The following is a 20,298-nucleotide window of genomic DNA, read 5'->3' on the forward strand; positions in this document are numbered from 1 at the left end:
AGAATTTGGGAGGGGTCCATTTAAATTTTCACCTTAGTCAGCAGAAAAGCTAGATGCACCCCTGCAGTATAGAGCAGACCCCGGTTTTGCAGACCTTAAAAAAAAACGGTCGTGTGCATGAGGCCTAAAAGTCTCATAGGCTTCAGACCTAGTGGCCTGTCATCTGTGAGCTAATGGGCTTCCGTACCCCACCGCAGTATTCAATTGTAGGGAACTGTACAAAACATCAGGGCCCCAAACCCCGGATGTTTGCCCTGGCATACTGGACATTGTTTTGGGCCCCTAGGGGGCCCCTCAGGAGCATAGCACTCTCCTATTGTAATCTGCCATTGAATCAGTGTGATTTTTAAGTGATGCATGTATATGGTATAACATATTATTACTTGTGAGGAATCTTTATTGCTCCACCTCAGGGCTGATATCGGTGCCTAGGGCAAGAGGGGGCCCAGTCTTAGTTGGGATTATCTCCTTTTCTACTGGCGGTGAAAACTTGGTCAGGACTCCATTTGGATATTTGTAACATCAAATTTGACAGCTATATTTGGTCAAACATATAACTGACTTAGGGGTAAGTTACAGAAATTGCTCTTCAATTAAAAAAATCTAGAGCGCTGTATTTTTGCAGCACAAAATGGCACCTGAACTATATATTACAAATAGTACAGACGCCATTTTGACCACATATAGCAGTCTAATTTTTAAGTTGAGAATGTTATATATTTAGTTCTTTATTTGGCATTAATGGCAGCCAAGCTAAACCCATAGGGGTCCAGGGAGACGTTCACCCAGCTCTCACTCTCCGTGCCACTGTTCCTGCCTCTTTCTTCGCAACTGTTTCTACCCTTTGTCCCTTTATTAGCCTCAGATTTGCCCCCCACCTCCATCAGCCTCAGATCATACCCCCCAGCCTTAGATCAGACCCCCATCAGACCTCCCAACCTCAGATCAGACCCCCATCAAACCTCCAGCCTCAGGTCAGACCCTCAGCCTTAGATCAGACCTCCCAACCTCAAATCAGACCCCCATCAGACCCCCCAGCATCAGGTCAGACCCTCAGCCTTAGATCAGGCCCCCAGCCTAAGATCAGACCCCTAATAGGCCCTCAGCCTCAGATCAGACTCCTATCAGACCCTTAGCCTCAGATCAGACCCCCCTAGCCTCAGATCAGCCCCCATCAGACCTCCCAACCTCAGATCAGACCCCCATCAGACCCTTAGCCTTAGATCAGACCCCCCCAGCCTCCGATCAGACCCCCATCAGACCTCCCAACCTCAGATCAGACCCCCATCAGACCCTTAGCCTTAGATAAGACCCCCCCAGCCTCAGATCAGACCCCCATCAGACCTCCCAACCTCAGATCAGACCCCCATCAGACCCCCCAGCCTCAGGTGAGACCCTCAGCCTTAGATCAGACCTCCCAACCTCAGATCAGCCCCCCATCAGACCCCCCAGCATCAGGTCAGACCCTTAGCCTTAGATCAGGCCCCCAGCCTCAGATCAGACCCCAAATAGGCCCCCCGCCTCAGATCAGACCCCTATCAGACCCTTAGCCTCAGATCAGACCCCCCTAGCCTCAGATCAGCCCCCATCAGACCCCCCAGCCTCAGGTCAGACCCTCAGCCTTAGATCAGGCCCCCAGCCTCAGATCAGACCCCTATCAGACCCTTAGCCTCAGATCAGACCCCCCTAGCCTCAGATCAGCCCCTATCAGACCTCAGATCAGACATTTGTACGTGTCAGGACACAGCATGGGGCCGGAAGACGACAAGGGAAGGTGAGTACAGCCAGTGCAGCGCTGTTCTCATCTTCCTTTGGCTCCTGCATGCTGATGACCACTTCCATAATGGAAGTGGTCATTAGCATTTTCACAATATGTTCTGGCAGGGGGCCACATGAAATAGTCCCACGGGTCGGAGGTTCCCCACTCCAGTTTTAAAGTAACAACGTTTAGCAAATGAGGCAGTGAAAAAATTGAAAAGGGTTTAGGCGGAAACCCTTCTGTCCTGTGTGGGGGGCCTGGTTTTATCCTTGCTATGGGGCCCTTACTTCTCTATGTACGCCACTGGCTGATATATATATTCACCAATCACTTGTGAATTTGGAGCATTTTACAATCTTTTCTCGTGATTCTTCTCACATATAGATTTGGTGGACTAACAATTCTGCATATTGACAGATTTTCTGCTGATCCGTTATCCCCCTGGTATCTATAGCTCTGACATATTACACCGGTCACTTCAGTATTGACGTCTGTTTTATTTCCCTGGTGTCCTGGGGATTTCGGGTAGACACCGGCCGCAGCCTCCTGACACTGCTGAGTCCGCTCCATTCCTCACCGCACGGATATTATTAGCCCTGAGATCTGCATGAACTGAGAGGCCTCATCTGAACCAGGACAGCGGCCGGATCTCCGACAGCTACACAAACCTGGAAATGGCTGCCACGTGCAGGCAGCGGACGTCACTGATAGGGAACGTAGATTGTGAGCTCCCCTGGAGACAGCGAGCGATGATCATGTCTGTGAAGTGCTGCGGAATATGTCAGTGCTACATAGTGAGGAAAATATAAAAATAAATAAAACAATAAAACAATTATCATAATTTTTAGCTTTCTTTCCTTCTATCTATCTATCTAATACAACAAACAGAGAGGTAGCAGCACAGTCAGTGGTGAAACATGGGTGCAATCCCTCCTGGACTGTAGGCAAAAATCCTTAGACATTCGTCACTTTTTAACCTGCGGCAGTACACACGTGGTTTATCTTCTTCAGTGCCCTTGTAATCTACTCTGTGTTGGAGAGACTACTTGGGACCTGAAGACGAGATTAAATCAACACAGATATACAATACATCAGAAAAGGAAGGACCTACCAGTCCTAAAACACTTTGTAGAATTAGGACATAAAGAAACATTTAGAATCCTGGACCATGTTCCACCTTTAAAGAGACGAGAGGATAGAGAATTGTACCTGCCAGTACCCTTTGGTGAGGTCCAAAACAGAAAAATACTGGGCTTGTCCTAAGCTCTCGATACGCTCATCCACCCGGGGCATGGGATATGCATCGAATTTCGAAATCTCGTTTAGTTTACGAAAATCGTTACAAAACTGCAACGTCCCCTCCGATTTTGGTATTAGAAATATAGGACTGGCCCACTCACTTTTAGACTTCTTAATAATGTCTAGTTACAGTATGGTTTTAACCGGACTTTTGCCTGAGGCTGAGTGACAATGTCATGCTAAATTGTGGAAGTGCGTCCAGGGAGGTCTGAGAACACATCCGTGTTCCTGCTGACGCGCTCCCTGGCCTCCTGAGTCTGTTTAGAGCAGAGGCTTTCAGCAATCTTCACTGTGGCAACCACTTCCCTTGCATCAGACCGAGGGTCCGGAACCTCTTCCCCTAGAAAACCCGTCCACGGGCTGTCGTCAGTACTGGTCTCTCTATATTTCCAAGGTTTGAGTAAATTCACATGGTACACCTGCTCCGGCTTTCGCCGCCCTGGCTGATGTACCTTGTAGTTTACCTCTCCAACTTTTTCGATTACTTCGTAGGGTCCCTGCCACCTAGCCAGGAACTTACTGTCCACAGTCGGTACCAGAACCAAAACCTGATCTCCCGGGTTAAAGATCCAGACCTGAGCCTGCCGATTATAGACCCGACTTTGAGCTCGTTGAGCTGCCTCCATATGCTCTCTTACAAGAGGCAACACTGTTTACATATGTTCCTGCATCTGGGTGACGTATTCAATACTACTTTTATATGGGATGGGTTGTTGCTCCCATGTGTCTTTGGCTATGTCCAACAGACCACGAGGGTGTCTGTCATATAGCAGTTTGAAGGGCGAGAACCCAGTAGAGGCCTGGGGCACCTCTCACACTGCGAACATGAGATTGGGCAGAAGGAGGTACCAGTCCTTCCCATCCTAAGACACCACTCTTTTTAACATGTTTTTAATGTTTGGTTAAACCTTTCTACCAGGCCGTCAGTTTACGGATGATATACGGACGTCCGTAGCTGTTTGATGTGCAGCAAATTACAGAGTTTCCTCATAACCTTGGACATAAAAAGGGTCCCTTGGTCGGTCAGAACCTCTTTAGGTAGCCCCACTCAGGAAAACATCTCCATTAACTCTTTAGCTATAAGTTTGGCCGATGTATGTCGCAGTGGCACCGCCTCTGGATACCGAGTGGTGTAATCTAGGACGACCAAGATGTGTTGGTGTCCTCTAGTGGACTTCGGTACTGGACCTATGAGGTCCATAGCGATTCGCTCAAACAGTACCTCGATGATCGGGAGAGGTACTAAGGCACTGCGAAAAAGGTGCTGGGGCTAGTTGTTTGGCAGGTCGGGCAAGACTTGCAAAATTCATCCACCTCTCTAAATACACTGGGCCAGTAAAATCGTTGTAATATACCGTCCTGTGTTTACTGCATTTCCAGATGACCCCCGAGAACATGTTGGTGGGCTAACTCTAACACGAGTTTGCGATAAGCCTGGGGCACCACCTACTGTTCAATATGTTCACCCCGCAGCTGGTTTACCCGATACAGCATATTCTGATGAACCACAAAACAGGGGAACACTAACTCTGCCCCAGGTTGTTGTGGTTCACCATCAATTATTACCACATTCTCCCAGGCTCGGGATAGGGTTGGGTCCCGGTGTTGTGCTGTACCAAAATTTTCCGCAGAGACGTTGAGGTCTGCCAACTGAGGATCCGGTGGCAAGTCCTCCACGTCTCCCACCATTACATTCAACGGGGTTGTCTCCCCCTCTTCCATCGAAGTGGCAGTCACCCCTACTGATGGCCCTTCGGCCTCAGGTTTCCAGAGTTCTGGCCTTCCTCCTGAACAAGGCCAATCTCCTGGGTTTACACCTGACTCATGGGTATCAGTAACTCTCACAACCGGCCATAGGGCCGGGAAGCCCGGAAAGTCTCTCCCTATTATGAGTTCATAGTGTAGATTTGTGGCGACTGCCACCTTGTGGGTCCAGCTTCTGGCTACCGTGGTTAAAGACACCAGCGCAGTGGGGTAGTCTTTTAAGTCTCCATGGATGCACATCACCCTGACTTTTTGACCAGTATACTCAGTGGACCGCACTAGGGTAGCCCTTACTAGGGTCACCAGGCTCCCTGAGTCCAGCAGTGCCTCCGCTTGAGTGTCTCCCACTTCCACATGGCACAAGTGGTCTAGAGATTCCAGGGTACATGTTGCACACAGTTTCCTGGCATATAGCAACTGACGATAACCACAATTAGTGTCCATGGGCTCAAGCTGATGAGGACAGTCAGCCCTTACATGGCCAGGCTCGTGACACTGCCAGCAGACAAACTGAGCCAGGCCCATAGTAGGTACATCCCAGGTGGGTTTCATCTGCTCAAATCTCCATGCCTGGGGTGGAGATTTCCGGGGTTTGACTGCCCCCATCCCAAAAGAACCCCCCTGTTGATTCTTAGTAGCCTCATAGCATTCCACCAGGTCCACCATCTCCAGGGCATTACCAGGAGAGGGGGTGCAAAAGCCCTCCAGAATATATCAGCTAATAGTCGATGGGACACAGCACATCAGACTGTAGCCACTTTTGCAAGAGGTGAAATAAGTCATAATACTGGGGTCTCGCGGGCTCAGCCAGGTTAAACTCCCACTGATGTATCCGCTGGGCCCGGACCAACACATTCACCCCCATTCTTGCCAAAATCTCACCCTTTACTTTCTGGTAGTCGGCCGCTTGATCGTCCGGCAAGTCAAAATACACAATCGCTGAGAATCGGATGCCAGGAACGGACCGATGACCTCAGCCCACTGGTCTCAGGGTAGTTTCTCCCTTGTGGCCACCTTCTCGTACATCGCCAGGTAGGTTTCAACATCATCTAATGGGTGTCATCTTAGGGATCGCCACATGTTCCTGTATAGCCATCACGTGTTGTAACAGCAGCTGGTTTGTTTCTTGCTGCTGCCTGTTAGCCTCCCGTTGTTGCAGGTTGGTTTCTCGCTGCTGCTGGTTAGCCTCCATAAGATCCTTCATTATGGCCTCCAGTTTATCGAGGGTCACGGGTTGGAATTTAGCGGGTTTAATGCAAGACATACCACCGTGCCCGGAGCAAAAATTAAAAAGAACAATACTTCGGTGATCACGCCACCAATTGTGGGGTTTTGCTCTGGTAGATAGCAGACGCAGTACAGAGGCAAAAGACAAGTTCTTAACGCAAAACTTCAGTGTTTATTCACACTTGAGGCAAATGTACAAAATATCGCATTACTTTGCAGTCTTGGTGTTACTTCACACAAAGTGGAAAGTTCATATACTGTAAGACAACTCACCTTGATGTCAGTTCTGCCTCCAGCAGTCCACGGCAGCTTTTAGGGGGCATGTTTACTCGGCCCACAGGTTTCATCGCTCCAACCTGACACCAAGCCTCAGATCCCAACACAGAGATCCTGCTGCTGAGCCCAGCTGCGTATTTAAGGACAGCCAGGTGGTGCCAAAAACCCAGATCGACAATTAAAATCCAGTCCGGTATTTGACTCCACCTGGCTACAAAGCAGCCCAGCAGCACATGCTGGGAGGAAAATACCTGTTTTTCCAGACACCATTCCCCTCACTGTGTCCCTGAATCTTTCTATCTATCTATCTATCTATCTATCTATCTATCTATCTATCTCATATCTATCATCTATCTATTATATCTATCATCTATTATCTCTCTATTATATATCTATTTACTATCTATCTATTTATTCTATTTATTTATCTATTTATTTAATATCTATCTATTATCTATCTATCTATTGATCATCTATCTCATCTATATCTATCTATCTATCTATCTATCTATCTATCTATCTATCATCTATTTATGAATATAATCAATTGAATTCAGTGGTTTCTATCCCTGGCATGTGCCATATTTGTGCCCAGACCGATCTCAGTTTATAATAATGTTCTGAGGTTTATTAAGTCATAAAACAATCTCGTTAATATCTCTGCGCCCGGCTTCTTCCCCTTTCCCTGTATTTGTATTACCGAACAGTATACGGATAATTGTTACAATGATTATGGTGGGTTAGAATCTTCCATGTAGACTGGGAAAACTGATTGTCTCAGTTCTTTCCTTTAGGCCTCATGCACACGACAGTATTTTTTCACGGTCCGCAAAACGGGGTTCCGTTGTTCTGTGTCCGTTTTTGTTTCCGTGTGTCTTCCTTGATTTTTGGAGGATCACCAGACATAAAGGAAATAGAAAAAAAGTCAAGTTTGCCTTGCAAATGATAGAAAAAAAAACGGACACGGATCACGGACGCGGATGACAATCTTGTGTGCCTCCGTGTTTTTTCACGGACCCATTGACTTGAATGGGTCTGCGAACCGTTGTCCGTGAAAAAAATAGGACAGGTCATATTTTTTTCACGGACTGGAAACACGGATCACGGACACGGAGGGTGCATTTTCCGAAATTTTCCACGGACCCATTGAAAGTCAATGGGTCCGCAGAAAATCACGGAAAATGGAACAACGGCCACGGGACACAACAACGGTCGTGTGCATGAGGCCTAACCCATATATTCTTCTCCACATGTTCATCTATGTATCTCATATCTTTCTATTTATGTATTTTATCTTTCAACTATATTCAGACCCTTAACGGGTTGTTGTCCGGCACCCGCCTACAGCACAGGTCCTGGGTGCAGCAAGGCATAAGGGTAAAGGCTTTTAGAGATCCAGCAGTATCAGTTACCTTGTATTTTTCTCACTCATCTATTTCTGGCTGAAGAATTATCTTATTATGAATCAATATCTTATAAATCATTTACTGCAAAGTTACTGAGAATAAACCTCAGAAGCTTTCATAACACTGTGCACCTCAGCCAGAAATCCCCTATACATTTCTCAGCCATAGGTGTCCACCTAGAAGTATCAGCATAGATGTGTCCCAATAGGTGTCTCAGCCATCAGTTTGCGCTTGCACTGGTAATTGCTTCAGCCATAGCTATGTACCTATATGTGCCTTTTTGCTTAGGTGTGCCCCTATAAGTATGTCAGCCATAGGTATGATTTCATAAGTGCCTCCTCCCTAGGTACATATACCTCATAAGTGCCTCAGCCATAGGAGCATGCTTGTAAGTGTCTCAGCCATAGGTATACCTCCATAAGTACCTCAGTCATACATTTGCCTCCATAAGTGCTGCATCTATACATTTGCACCCATAAGTTGAAGACCTATTGCTAAGGCACCAATGGGCACAGATTCAGACCTATTAGTATGGCACTATGGCTAAGGTGCACAGTGTTATGGAAGTTATTGAGGTTTATTCTCAGTAACTAGCCAGAGGTTTTCCCTCATAAGTGCCTTAGCCATAGGTCTTCAGCCATAAATGCCTTAGCCATAGGTCTTCAGCCATAAATGCCCTAGCCATAGGTCTTCAGCCATAGGTGCCTTACTGATAGGTCCTCAGCCATAAGTGCACTAGCCATAGGTCTTAAGCCATAAGTGCCTTAGCAATAGTTCTTCATCTATAAGTGCCCTAGCCATAGGTCTTCTGTCATAAGTGCCTTAACCATAGGTCTTCAGCCATAAGTGCCTTACTGATATTTCCTCAGCCATAAGTGCCTTATCCATAGGTCTTCAGCCATAAGTGCCTTAGCCAGAGGACTTCAGCCATAAGTGCCTTAGCCAGAGGTCTTCAGCCATAAGTGCCTTAGCCAGAGGTTTTCAGCCATAAGTGCCTTAGCCAGAGGTTTTCAGCCATAAGTGCCTTAGCCAGAGGTCTTCAGCCATAAGTGCCTTAGCCAGAGGTCTTCAGCCATAAGTGCCTTAGCCAGAGGTCTTCAGCCATAAGTGCCTTAGCCAGAGGTCTTCAGCCATAAGTGCCTTAGCCAGAGGTTGTCAGCCATAAGTGCCTTAGCCAGAGGTTTTCACCCATAAGTACCTTAGCAATAGGTCTGTGCCCAGAAGCGCCATTGTAATAGGTCTGACTCTGTGTCCATTGGTGCTTTAGAAATAGGTATTTAGTTATAAGTGCCTTAACCATAGGTCTTCAGCCATAAGTGCCCTAGCCATAGGTCTTCATCCATAAGTGCCTTACCGATATTTCCTCAGCCATAAGTGCCTTATCCATAGGTCTTCAGCCATTAGTGCCTTAGCCAGAGGTCTTCAGCCATAAGTGCCTTAGTCATAGGTCGTCAGCCATAAGTACCTTAGCAATAGGTCTGTGTACATAAGCGCCATGGTAATAGGTCTGACTCTGTGTTCTTTGGTGCCTTAGCAATAGGTATTTAGTTATAAGTTCCTCACCCATAGGTCTTCAGCCATAACTGCCTTAGTCATAGGTCTTCAGCCATATGTGACCTAGCCATAGGTTTCCAGCCATTAACCTATGGCTAAGGAGTTTATGGCTTAAGTCCTATGGGTAAGGCGCTTATGGCTGAAAAACCTATGGCTCTGTTAGACTAGGCCTGGCAGCTGCTCAGTCCGTTTCCTACACGTATATAGTATGTGTCGTGTTACTGTGTATAATGTCATTGTATAGAACTGTTAGGGAGCCCTGACAATAAAATCTTTCAGTCCTCCTCCTGGGTGGGCCCCTTCTCAGTTCAGGCCCCATAGCAGCCGTTTCCCCTGCTTCCACTATATCTATGCCCCTGGTTTTAGCAAAAGGTCTTCACTGATAAGTGCCTTAGCGAAGATATGTGCCCATACGTGCCTCTGCTAGAAGAATGCATCCATGAATTCCTCAGCCAGAGATGTTGGGTGCCCAATATGCTCCTCAGTCATAATTGAGACCATAAATGCCTCATTCACAGGTGACACCCATAGGTATTGCAGACCACTTTTAACCCCTTAGTGTCAGGTTGTAAATGTTCTGTATACAGCATGTCTGTACTTGATTTTGGCTACATGGTACATGCTGTAGTTCTCCATTAAGTAGAAACCAGGTGTCAGATAGATAAATATATATAGCTGTATGGCTGTTGGGTTATTAGTAAATTCATCCATCGATCAGGAGACTTCAGGTGAGAGTGAGAAATGTACAGTAATCTCTATCTCCACCATAAATCCTTATCTTGCTACTTGCTGGAAAGACAATTTGAATAGTTTTTCAGGAGAACTGGACAGAAACTTTTCAGGCTTCTGAGTCTTATGGCAACAATAAAAATGGCTTCAAGTGTTCATAGAAGATCCCACATATTTCCTTATAATGCAGTTATATTATAGACGGCAAATGTATTGAAGGTTTGGATTGTATGGAAATCTAGCTAGGAGGAGAAGTTAGCTACTTCTTTCAGGCTCTTCTCTGTCACTGATGGATGAAGAAACTGTCACTGATACCAGGTCATGTTTAATATGCTGCAGACAAAGACTTGTAGAGAGAGGGATGTGAGAATTTGGTGCTTTATACTTTAATTGCAAAAACAAGAATCGGATCCATGAATATTTTTTATTCTGATGGGATCCTTCGACCAAAAAGGGGTTGTCCAAAGTGGACCACCCCCTTAATAATAAGAAAACATCTATTTAAGGTCAGTACTATATAGCTTCCATCATATCCAAGTCTATTCAGATATCAATGAAGAAAGGAGTAACAGCGGGAGTGGGGTAGAGGGACAGACAGGAATCATCCATGTGGTGATAACAGATGGACTAATAGGATTTACCATGAATTAGATGCCACTCATACTGGAAACTGTAGATGTTTCTATACTTAGTGACATGAATAACTGGAATGATTGATCACTGGGAATAATCTCATTATTGTGATGTTGACAGGAAAGATATCTCCCGGTAAGATTAAGATGGAACATGCCAGGGTGATGGACCTTGCATTCCTTCTTCTGGATGAACAGAGCTTGTGGCTTAGTTCAATTTTGTGAACTATGCATGAGGTTTCCAGGAATTTAGGTAATTACCACCCAATTATACAGCGAGGAACAGAAGTATTTGAACACCCTGCGGTTTTGCAAGTTCTCCCACTTAAAAATCATGGAGGGGTCTGAAATTCACATTGTAGGTGCATTCTGACTCTGAGAGACAAAATAAAAATAAAAAAATTCAGGAAATCACATTGTATGATTTTTTAAGAATTTATTTGTCTTGCACTGCTGAAGAAAACCACAGAAATAAGATAATAATGCACTTAGTAAAGTAGATGCAAGCATTATATATGGACAATGTCCTCACTCTGATATGATAATATCTGAGACACTTAGCCAATATATTTTGATCAAAACACATCTGAGCCCGCCTAACGAACGCCAAGGTGGTCTCAGGTCAGGCGGGTCCTACGCTAAACCTGCCTAAGCCATTGGGCTTCTATGTTCAGGAGCGCAGACGCCGCACATATGGTGGAGCAAGCACAGCCATATGTACCACCTAATCGAGGCGCTCTATTGGATAGGAAGGGCAAAAGTGCAGAGGAATGCTACGCCCAAGATAAAATAGGTGTGCATTCACACTTGAAGGTGCCACTCCCTCAAGCAAATACTACATAGACAAAAAAATCCACCGAAAAAACTAAGATAAAAACATCCTGCACGATATGATATACAAATGTGCGGATGTCCCTGGCCATATTATTGAAGAAAACCACAGAAATCAAATAATGCACTTATGTGCGGCGTCTGCGCTCCGCATATGTGCAGCGTCTGCGCTCCTGAACATAGAAGCCCAACGGCTTAGGTAGGTTTAGCGTAGGACCCGCCTGACCTGAGACCACCTTGGCGTTCGGTAGGCGGGCTTAGATGTGTTTTGATCAAAATATATTGACTAAGTGTCTCAGATATTATCATATCAGAGTGAGGACTTTGTCCATATAAAATGCTTGCATCTACTTCACTAAGTGCATTATTATCTTATTTCTGTTGTTTTCTTCAATAATATGGCCAGGGACATCCGTACATTTGTATATCATATTGTGCAGGATGTTTTTATCTTAGTTTTGTCTGTGGATCCGTCATGGTTTCAAATCATGCATTGCACGGAAGGTTCCCCTGCTCAAGTCCTCACATGTCCAGACCTATCTGAAGTTTACCAATGACCATCTGGATGATCCAGAGGAGGCATGGGAGAAAGTCATGTGGTCAGATGAGGCCAAAGTAGAACTTATTGGTCTAAACTTCACTCGTCGTGTTTATAGGAAAAAGAAGGATGAGTTGCATCCCAAGAACACCATCCCTACTGTGAAGCATGGGGGGGGGTAACATCATGCTTTGGGGGGTGCTTTTCTGCGAAGGGGACAGGACGGCTGCACTGTATTAAGGAGAGGATGAATGGGGCTACTTATTGTGAGATTTTGAGTAACAACCTCCTTCCCTCAGTCAGAGCATTGAAGATGGGTCGTGGCTGGGTCTTCCAACATGACAACGACCCGAAGCACACAGGCAGGTCAACCAAGGAGTGGCTCCGTAAGAAGCATATCAAGGTTCTAGAGTGGCCTAGCCAGTCTCCAGACCTTAATCCAATAGAACATCTTTGGAGGGAGCTGAAACTCTGTGTTGCTCAGCGACAACCCCGAAACCTGACAGATCTAGAGAAGATCGGGGTAGAGGAGAGGGCCGAAATCCCTGTTTCAGTGTGTGCAAACCTGGTCAAGAACTACAGGAAACGTTTGACCTCTGTAATGGCAAACAAAGGCTTCTGTACCAAATATTAACACTGATTTTCTCAGGTGTTTAAATACTTATGTTCAGCCGTGCAAGACAAATACATTCTTTAAATGTATTTATTTTTTTATTCTGTCTCTCAGAGTGGGAATGCACCTACAATGGGAATTTCAGACCCTCCATGATTTCTAAGTAGGAGAAATCGCAGGGTGGTCAAATACTTCTGTTCTTCACTGTATAGAAGAAGATATTTCATTCTCATCTCTCTTGTTTTACCTAGGACAAGACTTACTGAGAAAAGAGGATGACTAGAGCATATTGTGGTTTAACAATATTGTTGATTATGTCAGGTTCAGGCAGACCATTCGGAAAGTTAAACACAGTCTGAGGGTCCAGAACATTGGGTGGTAGGGGTCCAAAAGGCCTGAGATAGCTGTCCCTCTCTCTCTTCAGAAGGCTGGTACCCTGGTCTAGGACTGGTGATCCAGGGTATGTGGCAGCATATCCCCGTCTCAGCTTCTTCTGGTCACTCAGTAGTCTGGCAGAGTCTCCTCCCTGGCAGAAGAAGGGTTTGATGCTGAGGAAAGACCTGAGCTAGCTGTCCCTCTCTCTCTCAGAAGACTGGTACCCTGGTCAAAGGCTGGAGGACCACAGTCAGTAGCTCATTAGTCTGTGTGGCTCCTTGGTAACAAGGCTGGTGACCCATGGTCTGTGGCTCAGAGTCCCCATCTCAGTGTCTTCTTTTGGTCACTCATGCAGACTGGCAGAGTCTTCGCCTCCAAGCACCGTTCCCTAACTGCAGAACACTGGGGGCTCTGACTGCTCTCTTTATATACCATTTCTATCTAGACTTGAACCTTCTAGTGGAAAGGGTGGAAAGGAGAAACTCAGCAGAAACAATTACAAAGTTACCAATCCCGTCATAGACTTACATTAGAGCTTCAATGATACTCAGTGGCATTGACACAGCAGTTTTTCCAGACAAAAACAAGTTTCAAGACATAACTACAGAGCTAAAACCAGACATTCAAAAGGTCAGACTGTCTGGATTTGGTGGCAAAGAAGTCTGGCTTTTTTCCTCCAATACATGCTTTTCTTGAAACCCTATGGCAGCTATGGATAATTACCAGCTTCTCATTCAAAGTCCCAAAAGTCTCTCAGTATTCATTAACCTGTTCTACAGTGCTGTGCAAATAAACAGGATACACATATAAAATGCAATTAAACAGTATTAAACAGTGCAAGTTAACCCTTTCAAGTAAAATAAAGTAAGAAGTTTATAATTTTGTATAGGGTAAATGGACAAATGTCCACAAATGTATAGACTTCAAAGTACTTCTGCTTCAGGGCTCTACAATTCTTCTCTTACCCCAGTCCCTGTTGTATAATGGTTTGCTTTTCTGTCCTCTCTGCTGTTTAGAATAGTCCTTATATTTGTTGCCCTAGACAGTGATGTCCTCTATTGATACTTGCCTGGAGATTTCGCTTTCTGCGCAGACCTCTAGGTAGCTGACAATCTCCCAATGCTTTGGAGATAAGTATTACCAGATATAATGCTCTGTATGAGGCGCCAAATCATGAGATCAATGCATAACGATGTGCAAAAGGAATTATCGATAACAAATAAAAGCGACAAAACGTGCACAAAAGCCGCAGGTGTTTTTCTTATCATTTTTTTTTACATATTCCCTATAAGGACTTTCTGCTACAAATACACTGGAAAACTAATATTCTTAGCTGATATTTGCTATTTACCTTTCAGATACGTATTGGGCCCGAATTAGGAGCTCATTTATTAAAGCTTTATTTTAAAAAGCAGTTGAAAGGTCAGGTGGAGACGCAATGGGTCTAGATATTTGGTTATACAGAACGGGGATAGGTTCTGAGCTAAGAGATATATTTTCAAAAAAGGGTATGTAGACTTTTGCAGCCACTGATTTATTTTTCCATTTCATATAAAACATTTTTTGGGGGAAATAGGGGCAGTTTAAAATCTACTCTTTTGGGTTTGCAGCTGCTATGAGGCTCCATGTGTCTCCATGGTCAAAGGTTACAAAGAAACCACCTTGTGTATGTGGTTGTACATCATGTGTTACACTGTCCTGCTCTTCTACTGCCTGTAGGTTATCAGAGGAGAGGAGGTAGACATGGTGGATAAATAGTATCAAACGACTGCTGAACCAGACTACTTGGGGTTTGTTTGTAGTCTGTTGCCAAGGAGACACATAGGTCTACATAAGAACAGTTCTATACACAAAATGAGAGGGGCTATTTGCAATCAGGACATTATTTTTTTTCCGATGCATTATGGCACTATGAAAATTATTAGCAGAATTTGCCATTCTCTTTAAAGCTACAGTGAGGAGCACTTTAGGCCACTATACTAGGTCCCATATAAAAGATGAATATCTAATGCTACATACGCACCCATAGTTACCCATTCATCATGTAATTAAGCTGCTAATTGTACGTTACTTTCCAATGATTAGGCTTGTGTGGCCCCACAATGTGTTGAACAGGACATACAGCATGTTATAAAAGAAGTTCATCCTTAGGGCTCATGCACACATCCGTATTTTCTTTCCGTTTCCATTCTGTTATTTTTGCATCCCGAATGCAGAACCATTCACATCAATGGGTCCGCAAAGAAAACGGAAATGTCTCCGTGTGCATTCTGTTTCTGTACTGTATGTCCACAAGTCCGTTCCGGATTTTTTTTTAACATTTCCTATTATTGTCTATTTTGCAGATAAGAACAGGCATTGTTACAAGGAAGGGATCCACACAAAAAAACGGATGCAGCACGCATCTGTTTTTTGCGGAATGCAAAATACATATGGTCGTGTGCATGGGTCCTTAATCAGAGCTTTATCTTGAAGCCCCTCATGCAAAATGTGTAACTGGTCCCGCATCTACCATGAACCACTACCGTGGTTCCTCTGGACACCAGGGCATGGATGTTATTGGTACCCCCTATAGCAGAGATGGCTAACCTCAGGCATTCGAGCTGTTGTGAAACTACTTATCCCAGCATGCTCCATCCAATTCTATGGAGTTCTGAGAGCATCCAAGCTAGTGTGCATCTTGGGAGTTGTAGTTTTAGCACAGCTGGAGTGCCGGAGGTTAGCCATCACAGCCCTATAATTTCTGCACCTTCATAGGACTTATTCTAGCGATTTACCAGTAGAGGAGGGACCAGGGTTGAACCCTTGTATTAGTTCTCAATTTACTTATCGGATGGTGACCAGTCCTGGGAAAGAGAGAGAGATGGGAGCCATCTTACTATGGTTCCAGATTAGTTGGTCATGAAATTAGAAAGATTATATGATGACCTATTGAGTTGGTCTTCTAACCTGGTTTGGGTACATCTTGTATCTCCTAACAGACCTATGGCCATTATACAGAAGAACTTTCTCAATTTGCTCGTAAGGAAGCTGCCAGATTACGGCAACACAGGCAAAGTTCAAGTGCAAGCGCGATCAAACCCCCTGATGTTCAGAAGCAGTGTTACTCCAAGTGTCATGGTGAGAAGTCTTTTTTTTTTTTTAATCAGATAATTTTTATTAATTAAAATATTTATTTTGAAAACATGTACATGCACACTTCCGATCACAAGAAGTTATTCGGATTTAAAAAAGACATTGCGTAGATAATACAGTCATACTTAGTCAAGGAGTAAACCGTGAGTACAATCCCACAACCCCCCCCCCCCCATCTCCCGAGACATAAACAGCTGTGATAGTCTAGTTCAGGGGCGTAACTAGAAGTGACTGGGCCCCACAGCAAATATTTGTAAGGGCCCCCCTCAGCGCGCTTCGCACCTCCCTCCTCCTGTGTAAACCCCACTCCTTTGGCACAGTGTAGCGGTATACTGTATATTGTGTGGCACAGTGTAGAGGTATACTATATATTGTGTGGCACAGTGTAGCGGTATACTGTATATTGTGTGGCACAGTGTAGCGGTATACTGTATATTGTGTGGCACAGTATAGAGGTATACTGTATATTGTGTGGCACAGTGTAGCGGTATACTGTATATTGTGTGGCACAGTATAGAGGTATACTGTATATTGTGTGGCACAGTGTAGCGGTATACTGTATATTGTGTGGCACAGTGTAGAGGTATATTGTGAGGCACAGTGTAGCGGTATACTGTATATTGTGTGGCACAGTGTTGAGGTATATTGTGAGGCACAGTGTAGCGGTATACTGTATATTGTGTGGCACAGTGTAGCGGTATATTGTGAGGCACAGTGTAGAGGTATACTGTATATTGTGTGGCACAGTGTAGCGGTATACTGTATATTGTGGGGCACAGTGTAGCGGTATATTGTACATTGTGAGGCACAGTATAGAGGTATACTGTATATTGTGTGGCACAGTGTAGCGGTATACTGTATATTGTGTGGCACAGTATAGGCTATATGTGTATAACATAAACATACTCCACATGAACACTTACAGTTACATGGCTTGGTCCTTGGGGATCTCGGACGCCACTTCCACACTTTGGCCGGGGGCTCGGCGGAGCTGATGTTGTGTTTTATCCTAATGAGAAAGATTTTATAATAAGGATTTGGAGAAGGGGCAGAGGGATAGCAGAGCAGGGAGAGGCTGGTGCCGCTACTAGGGGGTCATACCATGGGGCAGTAATAAAACCCACCATAATGCCCCCCCCCCCCAGTAGTAATAATTCTCCTTATAATGTGACAGTGCAAAAAATACCCCCTTGTAATGCCCCCAGTTGAGCTAATGTCCCCATAGTGCCCCAAAAAATGTGCCAGTATAAAATACCCCTATATAGTGCCCCCAGTAACTTCCCCCATAGTGCTCCTCTCCCCCCTTCCTGCTAGTGCCCCCCCAAAATGTACCAGTATAAAATGCCCCATATATAGTGCCCCAGTAGATGCCGCTCAGTGTCCGGCCTCTGATAGGCTGCCGGCCTAGTGTCCCCCATAATGCCCCCCAATAATGTGCCAGTAAGTGCCCCTATCATGTGCCAGTATCAAGTGCCTCTCCCCCCCCACATGTCCCAGTATCATAGTGCCATCTCCCCCCATGTGCCAGTATCAAGTGCCTCTCTCCTTCCCACCCCCCATGTGCCAGTATCAAGTGCCTCTCTCCTCCCCATGTCCCAGTATCATAGTGCCATCTCCCCCCCCCCCCACTAAAAAGTGCCAATATCAAGTGCCTCTCTCCCTCCCCCCTCCCTATGTGCCAGTATCAGGTGCCCCCCCCCATGTGCCAGTATCAAGTGCCAACCCCCCCTCTCCCCTCCAGGTGCCAGTATCAGGTGCCCCCCCCCCCCCCCCCCTATGTCCCAGTATCATAGTGCCATCTCCCCCCCCCCCCACCACCACCACAAAAAAAGTGCCAGTATCAAGTGCCTCTCTCCCTCCCCCCCCCCCCCCCAATGCCAGTATCAGGTGCCTCTCTCCCTCCCCCCCCATGCCAGTATCAGGTGCCAACCCCACTCCCATGTGCCAGTATCAGGTGCCAACCCCCCCCCCCCCCAGGTGCCAGTATCAGGTGCCAACCCCCCTCCCCCCATGTGCCAGTATCAGGTGCCTTCCGCTCCCCCATGGCAGTAACAGTCGGGTATTAAAAAAAAAAAAATAAACACTTCTACTTACCTCCATGTCAGCGATGCGATGCAGCCTCTTCCTGTGTCCCGCCTTGTATTCTGTCCCGCCCTGTATGCCCTTATATGAGAGTCTGCTGGGATTCGAACCCAGGACCTTCTGCTTCAGAGGCAGAGCTGCTATCCACTAGACCATAAGAGCTGCCTTGAGGCTGAGTGAAAAAATATGAGACTTCTACTGTTATAGCTGGCTAAGTGTACATCTATACACATGGCAGCTGTTCATATATAGAGATGTAGCAGAGCTGAATGTGCAGGGACAGCTGTCATATACAGATATAGCAGTGCTAGGTGTGTTTGGGCAGCTGTCATGTGTATAGATGTATTTTTTTTTTTTTACAGTCAGTTGTAATGCAGCCTTTATGGCTGTGAGGGTAAATGCTTTGCCACTGATTCACTTATAGATTGGAGGTTGTGGGTTCGAATCCCAGACCAGGAGACTTTTAGCAGACAGTAAAATTAGATCACTCTAGCGGCTGTGAAGGGGCCCTGAACACGATATTTATCTAACTTGAAAATAAACTGTCACACACGCTGCTTGGGGCGCCGGGCCCCCTTGGCAGCCCGGGCCCCGAAGCAGCTGCTTCCCCTGCTTCCCCGGTAGTTACGCCACTGGTCTAGTTAGTGCAAGCGTGTCTTCCCACTGGGTGTCAATAATCGTTCCCACATCTTTTTCCCATTTTGCTTTAATCTCAATCGGGAATTTCTTCAAGTATTTATCATGCAATGAAAGATAGACTTTTGAGATGGCTCCTTTTACAGAGCCTGTTGCCACCACAACATCGAGCGTCTGATTAGTCGTGTACTGTAGTGAGGAGAGTCTGGATTGCGCATCCAATGCAGTGCGTGGTGGGGATGCCAAACTCAGAGCACAGCTGCTGGAACTGCTTTAGAATACCCCAAGAGTATAACTGGCCAATATTCCAAATCCCATCCCTTCCCCATTGTGAGAACCCCTTTAATTGGGATAATTCAGATAGAAGAGGAATATTCCAGATGGGAGAAACATTCAACAGTCCTGAGATACCCAAGATCTCTCTATCTTTAGTCCACACCCTCCTCATAAGCCCCAAAATTGGAGCAGATTTAAACCTAGGGTCTACAGCCCCCTCCAGGACTGCTAGTGGCGAATAACAACCCGCTGCCCATGCAACTAGCCTACCTCCTCTCCCCACTCTCTCCGCCGTATTCCATCCCTTAAAGTGTTGCAGCTGAGCTGAAAGAAAGTATACTAAGGGGTTAGGCAGCGCCAAACCACCCGCATCCTTTGCCACCTGTAAAGTTTCGTATTTAATTCTACTTCTCTTATCCTTCCACAACAGGAACCAAAATATTTGCTGTATTTTGTAAAAATAATGCACAGGGATCCACACTGGAAAGTTATGAAGCATATACAAGAGTTGCGGCACCAGCACCCACTAGGGATATGGGCAATTTATGCCACAATGCAGCCATAGTTTTAAACGTAGTAGAGGCAGTATATTATCGGGTATATATTTATAGGGATTTATGGAGATGTCTACTCCCAGATGTTTAAATGAGGATACTACCCCAAGTTTAGTATGAGTAAGACAGAGACTTTCCGGGACCAGGGACAACAGGATTATCACCGACTTATTCCAATTAATAAGCAAACCAGACTGCCTGCCAAAATCAGAGATGGGGTCTATGGAGGAAACCAGGTCACCTACATATACCAGCATATCATCTGCATACAGCGACACACGCTCTTCCAAATCCCCTCTTCTAAGGCCCTTGAAAATCGGTGTGGCTCTAAGAAGGCAAGCCAACGGTTCTATATCGCTATAGCAAATAAGAGAGGTGACAGTGGGCAGCCCTGCCTTGTCCCCCTTTCTAGTGCGAGCGCTGGAGAAATCCCAACATTTACTCTAATCCTAGCTCTAGGTTGGTTATAGAGCAGTTGCACCCATCTTATGAAACCCGGGCCGGATCCTATTTTAGACAAAACTGCCCAAAGGTAATCCCACTCGACGCCATCAAAATCATTGGCAGCATCGAGTGAGATCACAGCCCTCCATCCTCCCCATCCAACTGGAG

General features: G+C 45.6%; 1 protein-coding gene across 1 annotated transcript in view; it reads left to right on the forward strand.

The window, feature by feature from the left end:
• Positions 1-20,298, forward strand: part of CLCN1 (chloride voltage-gated channel 1) — an 86,110-nt gene that overhangs the window by 16,715 nt on the left and 49,097 nt on the right. The window contains exon 2 of the mRNA XM_044299371.1: positions 15,985-16,123. Within this exon, the coding sequence (XP_044155306.1) occupies positions 15,985-16,123 (139 nt within the window). The remainder of the gene's footprint in view (positions 1-15,984; positions 16,124-20,298) is intronic.

Source organism: Bufo gargarizans, chromosome 6, assembly GCF_014858855.1.
Source record: "Bufo gargarizans isolate SCDJY-AF-19 chromosome 6, ASM1485885v1, whole genome shotgun sequence".
Classification (NCBI taxonomy): domain Eukaryota; kingdom Metazoa; phylum Chordata; class Amphibia; order Anura; family Bufonidae; genus Bufo; species Bufo gargarizans.